The sequence below is a fragment of the Siniperca chuatsi genome, linkage group LG12 (assembly GCF_020085105.1).
Source record: "Siniperca chuatsi isolate FFG_IHB_CAS linkage group LG12, ASM2008510v1, whole genome shotgun sequence".
NCBI lineage: Eukaryota > Metazoa > Chordata > Actinopteri > Centrarchiformes > Sinipercidae > Siniperca > Siniperca chuatsi.
Window position 1 is genome coordinate 11,139,600 of NC_058053.1, and position 13,513 is coordinate 11,153,112.

The following is a 13,513-nucleotide window of genomic DNA, read 5'->3' on the forward strand; positions in this document are numbered from 1 at the left end:
CTCATTTTCCCTGATATTTTTCACTGATCCCAGATGGAACACATCCTATAAACAGTCTGGCCTGTAAATCCGTCTCCAGCTAAAAGATGAACTTTTAACAACCGGATTCACTAACAGACATGTGGGATGCTATGCGGGGGGAATGTGTTGGAGATGTTTATCTTAAACTGATTTATTGTTTCTGTTGTTTAATGACTCCCTGCTACTTCAATTTAAATACTTGCCTGCAGACACTGGAAGTTCAGTACTCTGTAACTGTAAGGGAAGACCTTCATTTTTCTTAGACTCAAGAGGTATTTTTGGCATCTCCATTATATTTGCATACTAGCCAGTATCCTAAACTGTATTATAGTAGCCTATTACTCAACTTTTTGTCAAGGAGTATCAGCATTCAAAAGCCTTTTGTTGCTTGTTGTACTTTTTCATTGTAAATAATACAAGAGAAGTACATTCCCACCACAGAAACAAAGTTATAAATAAAAATAAAAATTCCTACATCTCATAGTAATGGCTCAGAGAATCAAAATCATGGCTTTAAAGTGTATTAATAAAATTTAAATAATAGGACACGTCACAATGAAGGGTGTCACATTATTGTGGTACTATTTTGGTAGGCCATGCCATCCAGAGCAGAGGAATTAGCAGTGAAGTGAGGTTGTTTGATTTGTCTCTCAACTTTAAGTCTGAAGCATCAGTCTCTGAAAAAGGAACATTTCCACTTTATTTAACTGCAGGACTTCCAACAACACCTGAAGGCAGAAAAGGCAGCCACTGGGTTGAATAACAGGACAGAGTGAAAACCACCACAGACTGTGTGTGTGTGTGCGCGCGTGTGCGCAGGAGGAGGAGGAGCCCGGGCTCCTCCGCTGTGATAACAGGCTGCTGCCTCGGCTCTGTTATCTTCCGTTCCCCGCCGTCCGAGCAGCGGACCTCCTCCGGACCCGTACCAGGATTTATTTAATTCTTATAAAACTTAACAAATAGCCGAAGCGCTCCTCCCATGGTGTCCCCTGGAGACTCCCCGGCCTCTACTCGACTTTACGGAAACTATCGGCGACCGTTTTGGGGTCTTGAAAGTCATGGAAACGTGGTTTTTGAATCACGTTCTCGGTTTGTCTCTGTCGGTCCTCCTGCTGGGTCTACCGGGGCCCCTCGGGGCAGGGACCCCCAGTAACAACAGCACGGATCCGGTGACGGCAGGATTTGATTATTCATTCACAGATGGAAACATGGAAAACAATGCGACTTCAACTTCATCCTCCAGCGAGAGTTTATCACCATCACAGAGGGACATCCTGCTCACACACACTGCTCAAACACACGCTGCTGAGACAGACACTGCTGCTGCTGGAAACTTCGGTAAGATCACTGTCACTGAGGCCTGCAATGACAAGTGTAACTGTTTAGACAAAATGTTAGTTAATTATAACGTATGCGAATGTATCTCTCCTGCAAAGTTAAGGCCCTATAGCCTAAATGTCTACTTTTAATTTCCACCGCATTAAAATGAGCTATAGCTGGAGGATACAATAGAAATCCAGCAGCACAGCTCATTTAGGATAACAATTGGAGATAGCTCAACTTTTTGTGTGGGGTAGAAATCATCTCTTAATTACAGCTTTATATATCCAAATCGAAGATGTCCTGTTGCAGTCCTGCTGTGGAGTGACTACCTGAATTATGAATGAAAAAGCTAACTGAAATGAAATTTCTTGTCCTGCTCTGCCAAGTTGAATGCAACTGATATGCATCCCAGACACTGTGTCATGAAGCAAGTGCATTGCTCTTTTTGGTTTGTTTGCTTCAGTATAGAGCTGTGACTAACAGGTATTTTCATTATAGATTTATGTTTATTATTTTCTCGATTGATTCATCGCTTGCTCTATAAATTGTCAGAAATAGTGAGAAATGCCCAAAGTTCCCAAAGCCCAAGTTGGCGTATTCAAACTACAGAAACAGTTCAAAACCCAAAAAGTACTCGGTTTAGTATCACAGCAGACTGAGAAAACCAGAAAATATTTACATTTCAGAAGCTGGAACCAGTACATTTGTGGCATTTTTGCTTTAAAAAATCAATTAACAATCAATCACTGAATGAAAATAAATGTTCTGTTAATCGACTAATCGATTTCTTGACTCATTTGTTCCTACTTCAGTATAAAAAGTGTTTTTAAGGCTCATACTGTATGCTGACATCTGTGCTTCTGATATAGAGGAGGGTAAACCCACCATTCGACAGTTTGATTTGATTTTTGGAATAGAAATGTTCCCACCACTTCAAACTGACCGAGCTTTCCAGTGAAGGAAGACAGAAAGACAGTCATAGTTAACATGTTAACCTGGACCATAAATGTGGTTCACCAGTTTATCAAGTTGGACCCATTCACCCACTCATGAAAGCATCACTCCTATTATGATCATATCAAATCTGATCAGCATCCTCACTTCTTTTGACACCTTTGCTAGTTTCCTGTTAGCAAGTGAGCTGAGGGGTTGTTGCCACCACAAAAAAGTTTTTGTTCACCAGCTCATAACAGGAGTTACAGCATCTTATCACATCATCCGCAGCATGCGGGACAGTAGAGTTCAGCAGAGTCCACTGATGGTGAGCTCAATCCATGTAAAAACCATCATGCTTTTTTTGTTTCCCTTACTGCTATAAGAAGAAAACCTTTGTCATTTGAAGTAGAAGCCATAGTCACGCATATGAACGGTAGATTCTGGAAAGCATGTCTTAAAACATTCCTACACCATTGTGGTATCGGCTCAAAGCAATTAAAGAGAAAACTGTGGAAGAATCATGGGCTTTAATTGCTAAATGTATCTTTTTCAGAGAGCCAACAAGGTTGTAGTTAACGATTTTATCCCTCAAATAGAGGGTTTAGGTACAGTGCTGCTGCGCTGGAAGCAAAATACTTCTGAACCTAAACCGCAGCCAGAGGGAAGAAAGAGAGATTGAAGTTCTGAGGGTACGGATGAAGAATGTTCACAATATTATTTCTGAATATCTGGATGCATAATGCAACCACTGGCAAGCATGATACCAAAAAAGATACCATAAAACATCCAGTAATGCCTGGGACCTTTACCTCATGAACAGAGAGCACTTGACCTTTATTACAGACAGACAGTTGAATTTGGGCAATCCACCTGTTCACAGTTTTGCTACTCAAATCTGCCTCATCTTAATATAGTTCCAATGCAACTGCAGTCAGATACTCCTCTTATTATCATAATTATTATTATTAACATATTATTACCATTATTACTGCTGTACTACTACTAATGCCAATTCGTCAGAATACAGTATATACAACCTTAAACTACTTGTAAAAAAAATACTGTGGTCCTGAAAAGTCACTAAATCTACAACAATAAAAAGAACGTCACTTACTTGACATATCAGTTTTGTAATGAAAACTCTGCACAACATATGTCTCTCTCTCTGGTGCTATATTTTATTAATTTTAGTGATATTCCAGACTATGACATATTGTATCATTGGCTTCTAACTGACTTAAACCCAAAGTGAATCCGCAATATACTGCTTTTATGCACAAAACTGACAAAGATCTGGGAACTTTTTAAGGCACAGGCTTTACTTCTTACACATGTAACAGTGATGTCTTTTTGTCCAGTGAGATTTTTGCTTGGCTTCAGTCATGCTTAATTCATTCAGACTGTGAGCTGCCCAGTCCGATTCCACGGAAACAATGTAAGGGCCAAATGCTTTGCTCAAAGGCAAAGAGAAGTTGCCGCTGAAGAATGATAAAGTGGAAATGATTCCCTTTCCTCACCCTGATTTCATCCAGATTCATGCTTTCCTGTCCCGAAACAGGTCTCCAGGTCACAGTCATCTGGTGACAAACCCTCAAACACAGATCAACATTTGGTCACTGAGTATAGCAAAAGTCCACAGCAACAAATGACCTGTTTGGTCTGTTGGCAATAAAATATCAGCCATTACATTCACAACACTGCTACCTCAAACCATCGTCCATGCTCATTAATATGCTAAACGTACTGCATTTGCCTAAATTAATATGCAAACCACACAGTTTCAGAAGTGTAGCAGATGTGAGAGGACGACACTGACAACCGTGTTAGCAGTTGAGAGCTGAGAGATAAACAGCAGAGAATGTGGGAGTGTCCGCCACTTGTTGCCAACACCACGTTCCAGTCTGAGTTTCGTTGCCCGGACTGGATCCAGAGAGAGAAAATGAAATAATGAGAGAGACACATGCAGAGGAAGAAGTGAGAGAGAAAAATAAGAGTGACCCACTTCTCCTCACAGACTCCCAGTGCACAGGCTGTTCTGCAATTGAACTCTCCCCTCCATTGGTTTTGGATGGTGGCTGCTGGTCGCTGTGTGTTGGCTGTCAGGATGCTGCCCAGCACCGACGCTCATCCTCAGAGTGCTGTTGTTGCAGTCCTGGGCTTCTGGAGACCGGCCAGATAACAGGCTGTCAGACAGCACAGCATCAGTGATAGGCAGAGAAGAAACCTCTAGGTCACAGAAAGACCTCACACACACACAGAGCTGGTGCCCAGCTGACTTTAAGACTTCTATTCAGCCCATTGGGTGCTCACTAGTTATGTAATTTAATGCTGCAGACATCAATATTTTTATGTAAACAATGGATCGTATGACTGTAATGTGAAAAGGCTCCCTCGAAGTGATGAACCCACAGATAATTATCACCTCTGCAGTTCCCCTCAGCTCTATGGTGGATTTTAGCATCTTTCAGCTCATTGTTTTGGTTTTACGGCCCGCAACTTGACGCAACTTTGATTCACTCCCACCGCTCTCATAGCGTTCTTTCCAGCTGCAGCAGGCAGCTGTTTTCAGCAAAAAAGCTGTGATAAACTTACTGTACACTATCTGCCCTGCAGTGAACAGAATGGAGCATGGAGATAAAATGAGAGTAAATATTGAACTTATATTAGGTGGCCAGAAACACAACTCCAACTGTATGCTAACATGTTCGCCATCAACTTAAAAGGTGAATATGTCAATGTGGTGTTTACAGCTTGCTCCACTGCCTAAGTGGCCAAAAAAATCAGTGTATGCAGCTTTAAAGTAATGAACTGATATAAAAATGATTCACTGTTTTGATACAGATACAGTGCAGCTATATTTACACATGACAGTGGGCATTAGACAAGGTTTTAAAAACAATTTCTGGGGCGTTCCTAGGCCTAGTTGTCTAAGACATACACCATGTAATTGCAACGTCTCTAGGTTTATTCCAGCTGCTGACCCTTGTTTGCTTGTCATCCCCTTTTCTCTCTATGCATGGTTCTTGTCTCTCTATGTTATCAACTGTCAAAGGCAAACTGCTAAAAATATATACAGTATATCTAAAACAACAATCCCTGTAGCAACATTCTTTTTTGACACTTCACTTCTGATAATGTTTGGGTGGTTTTTATGACTTAACAGCAATTTTGAGCCAGGCTAAAAAAAACTCCCCACAGACACTGAACATGAAAACACACCCAGATCCATGGTGACAGTTTTCTGCCAGTGCCTTGTGCTCGCTCAGCTTTAGGAAGGAAATGGCTGATTCCCAATGGAGACAGCCACCGCCATATTTAGGACCTCAAGCCTTTGTTAGAGTAGACGAGCCCGGCTGCCAGTTGTTCTCCACCCAAAATCATTGCCTCTGCAATGCCAAGCAACAGTACTTCTGACAGCATCTTCCCCTTTTCTGCAGTCTGTGCAGGCCAGACACAGCCTGGTGAGCACCCTCTGGTGGCCACAGCTGGAAGTGAGCTACAATATGTGGAGTTTGTCATTTAAAGTAAGCTGAGAAAGCTAGAGAGAAACAACCAGATTGTGAATATTGTTTAGAAGGTAGTACACAGCTGCTTAGAAAACACCTGAGGGTTTAATAACTTGATAATCTTATTTCCTTTTTCCACAGACACTGAGCAGACACAAGCCTTCACAGAAACAAGCAGCAGGTCACTGGAGGCCATAAGTCTGTCTACTGAGCCACTCGCCTCCACCCTCGTTGTAGCCACCACTGAGGCCAGCAGCAGCAGGGACTGGAAGGACTTTACTAACACAAACCAGGTGCCAGACTCCTCCCCTGCTGTGTCCTGGAAGACTAGTTCCTGGATGTTGACAGAGAAGGCCAGACTTCACCCAGACACCACACTCCGACTTGAAGATGCCTCGGCCTTGATGTCCCACACAACCGTCCACACCGACAGCACCTACACTTCCACCACCAGCCGAGCTGGGGAGAGGAGCCTGCTGTCTGTCACCTCCTCTTCCAGCAACAGCACCTCCTCTGCCTTTACAGAGGACTCCAACTCCCATCAGCCCCCCTCTACCTGGGGTATTTCCGCTAGGGCTACAGAGACTGAGGACTACACCCACAGTGCCCCGTCCTCCAGGACTGACACTAGGGACCCAACAGACCCGCACATGACCCACTCCTTCAAAGGGACGTTTTCAGGAACTGGGAGCACAGGGGGGCCCAGAGGAACCCAAGGTTTAATCAGACAACCTAATGCCACTCAGCATCAACACACCTCAACATCAGAGGAGACCTCCGACTCGACACCACCTCTCAGTGTGACAGAGCCCAGCACTGACCAATCTGAAGTGTCCGTTTCCTCCACACCTCCTGTCACCTCACCTGCAGAAGGTCCTACAAACATCTCAGGGACAGACCAGGGGTCGGGCTCTAGTGTTGGAACCTCCACTGAGTCCTCCACTGGAGCCCACAGCTCCAGCACTCAGAACCAGGAGGGCACTGAGGGGGTTTCATCCCAGACCAGAGAGGAAAGCGTGAGCTTGGGTCTGACCACAGCACCCCCTACAGTCAGCAGTAGTACATCTGAACTGGACGACTCTCTGACGGACACTCCAGTGCTGGTCACTGAGGTCTTCCTCACCACCACACCTGTCACTGTTACAGAAAGGTACGCGTTTTTGTTTATTAAACTTTGTGCTTAATTAATGATTAAATAAATAATAGGATAATGGTTCAAGGCAAAATATTTTGTTGTTGCGCAAGCACATCAGAACAGAGAAGGATTTCTCATTATTGCTATAGAATGTATTATTGAAACATTATTTTGACAGAGAAATTCTGCTCTATAAAGCTGTAAAGGAATGCAGCAAGTTTCTGGGCAGTTGACAAGCTTACATCAGTGGCTCTAGCGCCCCCTGCTAACACTTCAGTATGTTGAGTGATCAATGAAGTTGTCATGTCAGTCCTGACATTAGCCAATGTTGTAAAGATAAAAATATCTCTATAATGCTCTTTTTAGTTCTTGTCAGGAGTCTGTAAGAGACTTGATTGATTTATTTTCTCTTTAACAGATCACAGATAACAGAGGAAGACACTTTCAAAGCCACTGCCTCCTCCACCACCTCCACCACCACCACCACCACCACCACCACCACCACCCCTCGTCTACCTGCAACTTCATCCTCCAGGTTCAGTAGCACCACTAGCAGTTCTACTCCAGGGTCACCTACCGATGCCAACATCCCGTACACTACACCCTCCACCACAGCCTCCACCCAAGCCCTGCAGACCAGTGCAGCGCACCCAACTCACCGTGTGTCAACCAGCCAAACCCAGGGGCCCTCAACTGGGATGGCTAACCCCACAAATGTCACCACCCTGCAGATAGAAACAAGCACAGGCACTCTGGGAATCACCACGGCTCGTAGCCAGCACATCACCACAACCTACACCCACAGCACCCCAACCAAGAGTACAGAGGCTCTGCAGACCACCGAGAAACAGACAGACAGAGGAGCTACAGAGCTGGTGGTGACGACATCATCCACCAAGGCACCGCCACCGCCACCAAGTCAGTGGTTTACACTCTTCCTTCATTTTAAGTGACAATCCTTGACATGCAGTTTTCACAGCAAGAATGTGTCTTGTTACTCTCTTTTCTTCAGTTAGCTGCGGTGACTATTGCTGTTCATGCTAGCTAATACCTTCTTTTACTTACTATAACCAGCTGTATTTGTAAAAATATATCAGTTCATGTATGCCAAAGAATTTAATCTGACAAAGACGTACCACACCTGGTGTTTAGTGCATTTATGAGGATGTAAATGTTGCAGATTATTGCTTAAAAGTTATATTTGGTAGTTACAGAGCTGTGAAAAGGTGGACTGGACTCAAAAATACAGCTCATATTTTGCATACAATCCAAAATAATGCCATATATATATATATAGGAGCAAGAACTTCAAAAAAGACAACAGCATCACACTTCCGGATCATGTGATCTCACATTATGAGATTGATGAGACATTATGAATGTCAGTGTGAAACCACTCTATGTGCCAAATGATGGCACTGTTTTTAACTTTTTTAAAGGTTCAATTTCTTGTGTTTTATGATGAATTGCCTGCTCTCCTTTCTGAACTCCAACAGACCCCTGTGTGTCAAACCCTTGTATGAACGGAGGGATGTGTTTGAGCTATGACGGGCATCTATTCACCTGCCACTGTCAGCAGGCATGGACAGGGCCGACCTGTAACCAGGGTGAGCTTCTCCTCTCTTCTTCCTGACAGTTTGATAACAACACTGTCAACATGCATGCAAATCTCCAGAAAAGTATCAAATAAAAATGAAAATATATGTTTTTCATATAGTGCTGAGGGCTAAGATTAGTGTTCAGATTTATGGATTTAAATGTAATGTTGTAATACCTGCATGTGTCCAGATATAAATGAGTGTGAGAGGGACCCCTGCCCCGTTGGGTCCAGGTGTGTGAACACGCGGGGATCCTTCAGCTGTGAATGTCCGCTCGGCTTCGACCTGGAGGACGGTCGCACCTGCACCAGAGGTAAAACCCCTTTAATACATAATAACCGTAAAACAATAATTCAGTCACAGATGATAAAACTATACAAATATAAAGTATGTATTAATTCTCTAGTCAAAGTTGTTTTCCCAAAGGCAGAAGGCCTGATTCACTGACAATATTTTCCCCCTTCATAGCAAAGACCTTTCTGGGAACTTTCAGTGTTAACAGACTGCCACATGACCCTGTTGTCTACAAGAGCGCCACCCTGCATGAGATCCAGAGAGAGATCATTCAGCTGGTGAGAGGCAGTCCACATCGCTGCATCGTCTCTGCTCATTTCTGACAAAATCTCCATTAGGCTTATGGGTATTATATCTGATACACGCTCTCTTCCTGTCTCCACCTCAGCTCAATGCTTCTCTGTCAGTCCTCCGAGGTTACAGCCGCTCGACGCTGAGCAAGAAGTAAGTGAAATGAAATGAAAATCTACTTGTTTCAACATACGGAAAACTAAAATGAGAAAAAAGCTGAACTTTTGTGCGTCAGGATTGCAGTATGTTTGAGACGAAATGATGCAACATGTACATTTTGCCAGTGTAGACCTCTTTATTGACGTCTCTTCCCCACAGAGAAGAGGACGGGGTTCGTATCTCAGCTGTCAACATGTTTTCCATTTCCACTAATGTGACGAGTGCGGAGGTCTTCAACAGGATCCAGATGTCTCTCAGCAACTGCAGCTCCTCATTGGCTCATTGCCAGATGGTCCTGCACCACCAGCTCACTTATCACGGTAAATATAATAGCCAGTAATCATAATGAACATCATAGTGTTTTTTTGGGGTTTTTTTGCTCATATTAACCACATTTAATACAGTTTTTATCTGGCCTACTTTAAATGTGATTGAGGGCAGACTACCAAAAGTAGCTGTGAATATATTTGCAGCCACTAGAGGGCACAATTTATCCGTAAATAGTTCCCTCATGAAAGGTACTGTGATGCGTTTCAGATAATATCACACAGTTACATCATTACATCGCTCAAAAACTTCATCATCCAACCTTATACAAGAGGACTAGAGTGCAAAACCATAAAACACTACAATACGATCACTATGAGCTCTTATATACAGTAGGAATTTTATGTAGGACTACTCATGTTGTCCAAGTCATGATCAGATTCCTGTGTTGCAATAGTCATGACTAATAGTGTCCACTCTGTGTTCCAGTGGAAAGTCTGTGTGCGGCCCAGAAGACTGAGTGTGATACAGAGCGCTCCACCTGCACAGACATCAGCGGCACAGCCTCCTGCCAGTGTCTTCAAGGATACTACAAACACAACCCTGATGACCAGTCCTGCTTAGGTAAGCTAAATGTGTGCGTCTCTGCTTAGTTCACCTAACTATCCAACTACTTACTTTGAGTCCATGTGGTTTTTGGAATGTCTAAATATATAAGTTACAAAAATGCAAACCACATATTAACCTGATTAAAATTGAATAAAATGTTCCACTATGGTTTACACCTAAAAACTAGGTGGAGATGACAACGAAGTAAGCTTTTCCTTACTGACAAAAACTAAATACTGAGGAAAAGGTAGATTATTCTAGATTTTACATGAAATTCATTTAAATTAAGTACACGGACTATTAGACAAACAACTCCTAATACCAAACTGTGTAATTGGATGTTTTCTGAACAAAACTTCTTGTTTCAGATTGTGGGGATGGCTACAAGCTGGAAAACGGCACATGTGTTCCGTAAGTTCAACTTAATTTCTTTTTTTCTTTACAGTATGAATCCAGTTACACTGAAAGATTTAAGACCACGTTCTCACTGCAGATTCTGTTTCTGCTTTTCAGGTGCATGTTTGGATTTGGAGGATTCAACTGTGGAAATTGTAAGTGGCCCTAAAAATCCCTGAACAGGCAAAATATAACACATTCAATATCAATAGAAGATGTTTTTTGTGAACTTAAGTCACACGTTTGCTGATGTGATCGTTACGTATGTTTTTAAAATTTAGCAATGAATGTGCTGTTATTTGACGTTGCAGTTTACAAGCTAATTGTAGTCGTGGTGTCACCTGCTGGGGGCGCTCTGCTCCTCATCCTCATCATCGCTCTCATTGTCACCTGTTGCAAGTAAGGCTGCTGTTATTGTTGTTACTAGTGCAGTAATCTGCCTTGCTTTACCGTATTATCTAAGTTGAGTGATCCTAGACTATAAAACATAGAATATTCAGTTCACCTAAATTACCAAAACAACACAGTCCCTCGCTTTCAGGTTTGGTGAAGTGAATAAGTTTGGTGAACTGTGGCAAAGGTCTAACTTTTTTTTATATGTTTGATATCCAAGGAGAGACAAGAATGACATCAACAAGATCATCTTCAAGAGTGGAGACCTGCAGATGTCCCCGTACGCAGACTTCCCCAAAAGTAACCGCATATCCATGGAGTGGGGCAGGGAGACCATAGAGATGCAAGAGAACGGCAGCACCAAGAACCTGCTGCAGATGACTGACATTTACTACTCTGTAAGGAGACATACTACAATACAGCTTTCATTTTGTCTCCCACTCCTTCATTTGTCTTCATTGTTCGAGTTAAGGGTTTGGATACTAACTGATAAATCACTATATTAGACAAGAAGAAACTGTTAATTAAATGCATCTTATACATTTTCTCTCTTCCTGTGACTTTTCCTTCAGCCTGCATTGCGCAACTCAGACCTGGACAGAAACGGCCTGTACCCGTTCACAGGCCTGCCGGGTTCTCGCCACTCATGCATTTACCCCGCCCAGTGGAACCCCTCCTTCATCAGTGACGATTCACGAAGAAGAGACTACTTCTAACTGCCCCACCTTGAACACACACAAACACACACACACACACACACAGAAACTTACCATCTCTTATATTGACATTGTGATATGTCATGGTAGTTTTGGAGAGCCCATTTGAACATCTGCATTCAGGGCTGCACTAGCCTAGGAACCAGCCAAAGCTGCGAGCTCATGTTTTATTTGCTCTGGCAGATACGTCTGATCCCCCTCCCGTTCAGACAGGTTTCCACCTGGATCTGGTCGAGCCAATTATCTAATATGGGACGGGTTAGATACAACATGGAATGTTCTGTTGAATCCGCTATCGTGTCAGTATTAAACAAACTGGACGGTATATTTTCTCTAAAAGAAGAACAAACAACTGCATTTAAAGCTTTTGTTGATAAGTCAGATGTGTTTGTCGTAGTTTAATTTACCAACTACGCTAACGTCACACTTTTCGTTGCTCTGATTGGTTGTAGGTCTATCCAATTGTGTCCAGAGGCATTTTGGTCTGCGCCCTTTGATAACGCCCCTTTGAAATCAAAAATGAACTGCAAATTGGTATGGCAGTGTCAGGCTAGGGCTGCACACTAACTATATAAATGTGGGTGTATATATGTGTGTGTGTGTGTGTGTGTGTGCATATAATGGAAATGCACATTTTTGCAAGTAAAATGTTTCCTGAGACTGTTCCTGTATGACCATTTCAGTGTTTTTGTATGTTTTAGCTTATTTACTTCAGCTCACACATTGCATTGCTGCTGTGGTGTTGATTCTCATTTACGTCACTGTATGATGGAAAACAATTTGCAGACACTTGAAACGTGCTTGAGGTAGTTGATCCATGACAGTAAACATCATATCTGCCTTTCCTGTTGTCAGAGTAATATTGTTGCTACCTGGTAATGCAGCACAGATTTGCTTGAAAACTCTGCACTGCATTATTGCACAATGATGAATAAAAGCAGATATGATGTTCACTCACTGTGCTCACAGAAATGAATGTGAATTATTGACCGCCAGGAATGTGGGAAAAACACATTGAAATTAAATAAAAAACAGTAGTAATGTAAAGTGTATGTGATGTGTAGCAAATAGACTAGAACATACAAAAACATTGATATGGTCCTTTAAGTGCTCACATAGGAATATGTGCGTGCCACTGCTGTGATTTGAAAATAATCAGTTTCTTCTTAGATAATAGCCTGAGAATAAACTATTGATGGAACAAGACAATAACAAACCACTGAAGGATGCACACAAAGTTCGGTTTTATGCTAATAGAAACTGAGGAATGACTTTGAATCCTGATGCCAACGTTTATTTATTCCCTGTATGTCCAAGTCCTTGACATGTAGCATGATGGACATCTCATACATACACACTGACAGATGTAAGAGGGATAGACCTGTGGCTTTAAGTGTGTGTTTGTGTGTGTGTGTGTGTGTGTTTGAGAGAGAGTGGGTGTCTTAAGTATTGGTAGTTGTGAGGTGTGTGTATGTGTGTGAGGATTAATTATCTGTTGAGTGTTTGAATGTAAAGGTGTATCATAATTCGTTTCTGACATGGAGTATTATTTTTTTGTGACTATTTTCTTTCTTTGTGTTTATATGATCGGTTGATTCTGGCGTTTTAGTCAGATGTGCTTATTTAAATAAAAAATGTGCACAGCAGTTTTTATTCTCTGATGGAAATTATTTCAAGATTTTTCCAATCCGTTTTTTTATTTTGTAATTTGTATTATTTAACAGTTTGAGCTTGAATGTGTATAGTTTAAAATTGTTCAAACTAAATTAAATATATTGAAGAAATGGTATTGCACATTTAAAAGATTTTTTAGTATCACACAGAGCAACAAGAACAGTACAAACAATCAAAATATACTTTAGATTATTA

At 42.1% G+C, this 13,513-nt stretch overlaps 1 protein-coding gene across 3 annotated transcripts; it reads left to right on the plus strand.

The window, feature by feature from the left end:
• The first annotated feature begins 860 nt into the window (after positions 1–860).
• On the plus strand, positions 861–13,290 carry heg1 (heart development protein with EGF-like domains 1). Of its 3 annotated transcripts, XM_044216919.1 has the most exons (14): positions 865–1,359; positions 5,928–6,936; positions 7,340–7,839; positions 8,418–8,528; positions 8,710–8,832; positions 8,988–9,091; positions 9,202–9,257; positions 9,423–9,583; positions 10,020–10,154; positions 10,508–10,550; positions 10,653–10,690; positions 10,847–10,934; positions 11,149–11,326; positions 11,501–13,290. In XM_044216919.1, the coding sequence occupies exons 1-14, from the start codon at positions 1,080–1,082 to the stop codon at positions 11,642–11,644; spliced, it is 2,970 nt and encodes a 989-aa protein (XP_044072854.1). In that variant the 5' UTR covers positions 865–1,079; the 3' UTR covers positions 11,645–13,290. The 3 variants fall into 3 exon arrangements, with proteins under 3 accessions (XP_044072856.1, XP_044072855.1, XP_044072854.1); XM_044216920.1 differs by lacking the exons at positions 10,847–10,934; positions 11,501–13,290 and having other exon boundaries at positions 862–1,359; positions 11,149–11,286; XM_044216921.1 differs by lacking the exons at positions 10,653–10,690; positions 10,847–10,934; positions 11,149–11,326; positions 11,501–13,290 and adding an exon at positions 10,327–10,386 and having other exon boundaries at positions 861–1,359; positions 10,508–10,528.
• Positions 13,291–13,513: the final 223 nt, after the last annotated feature.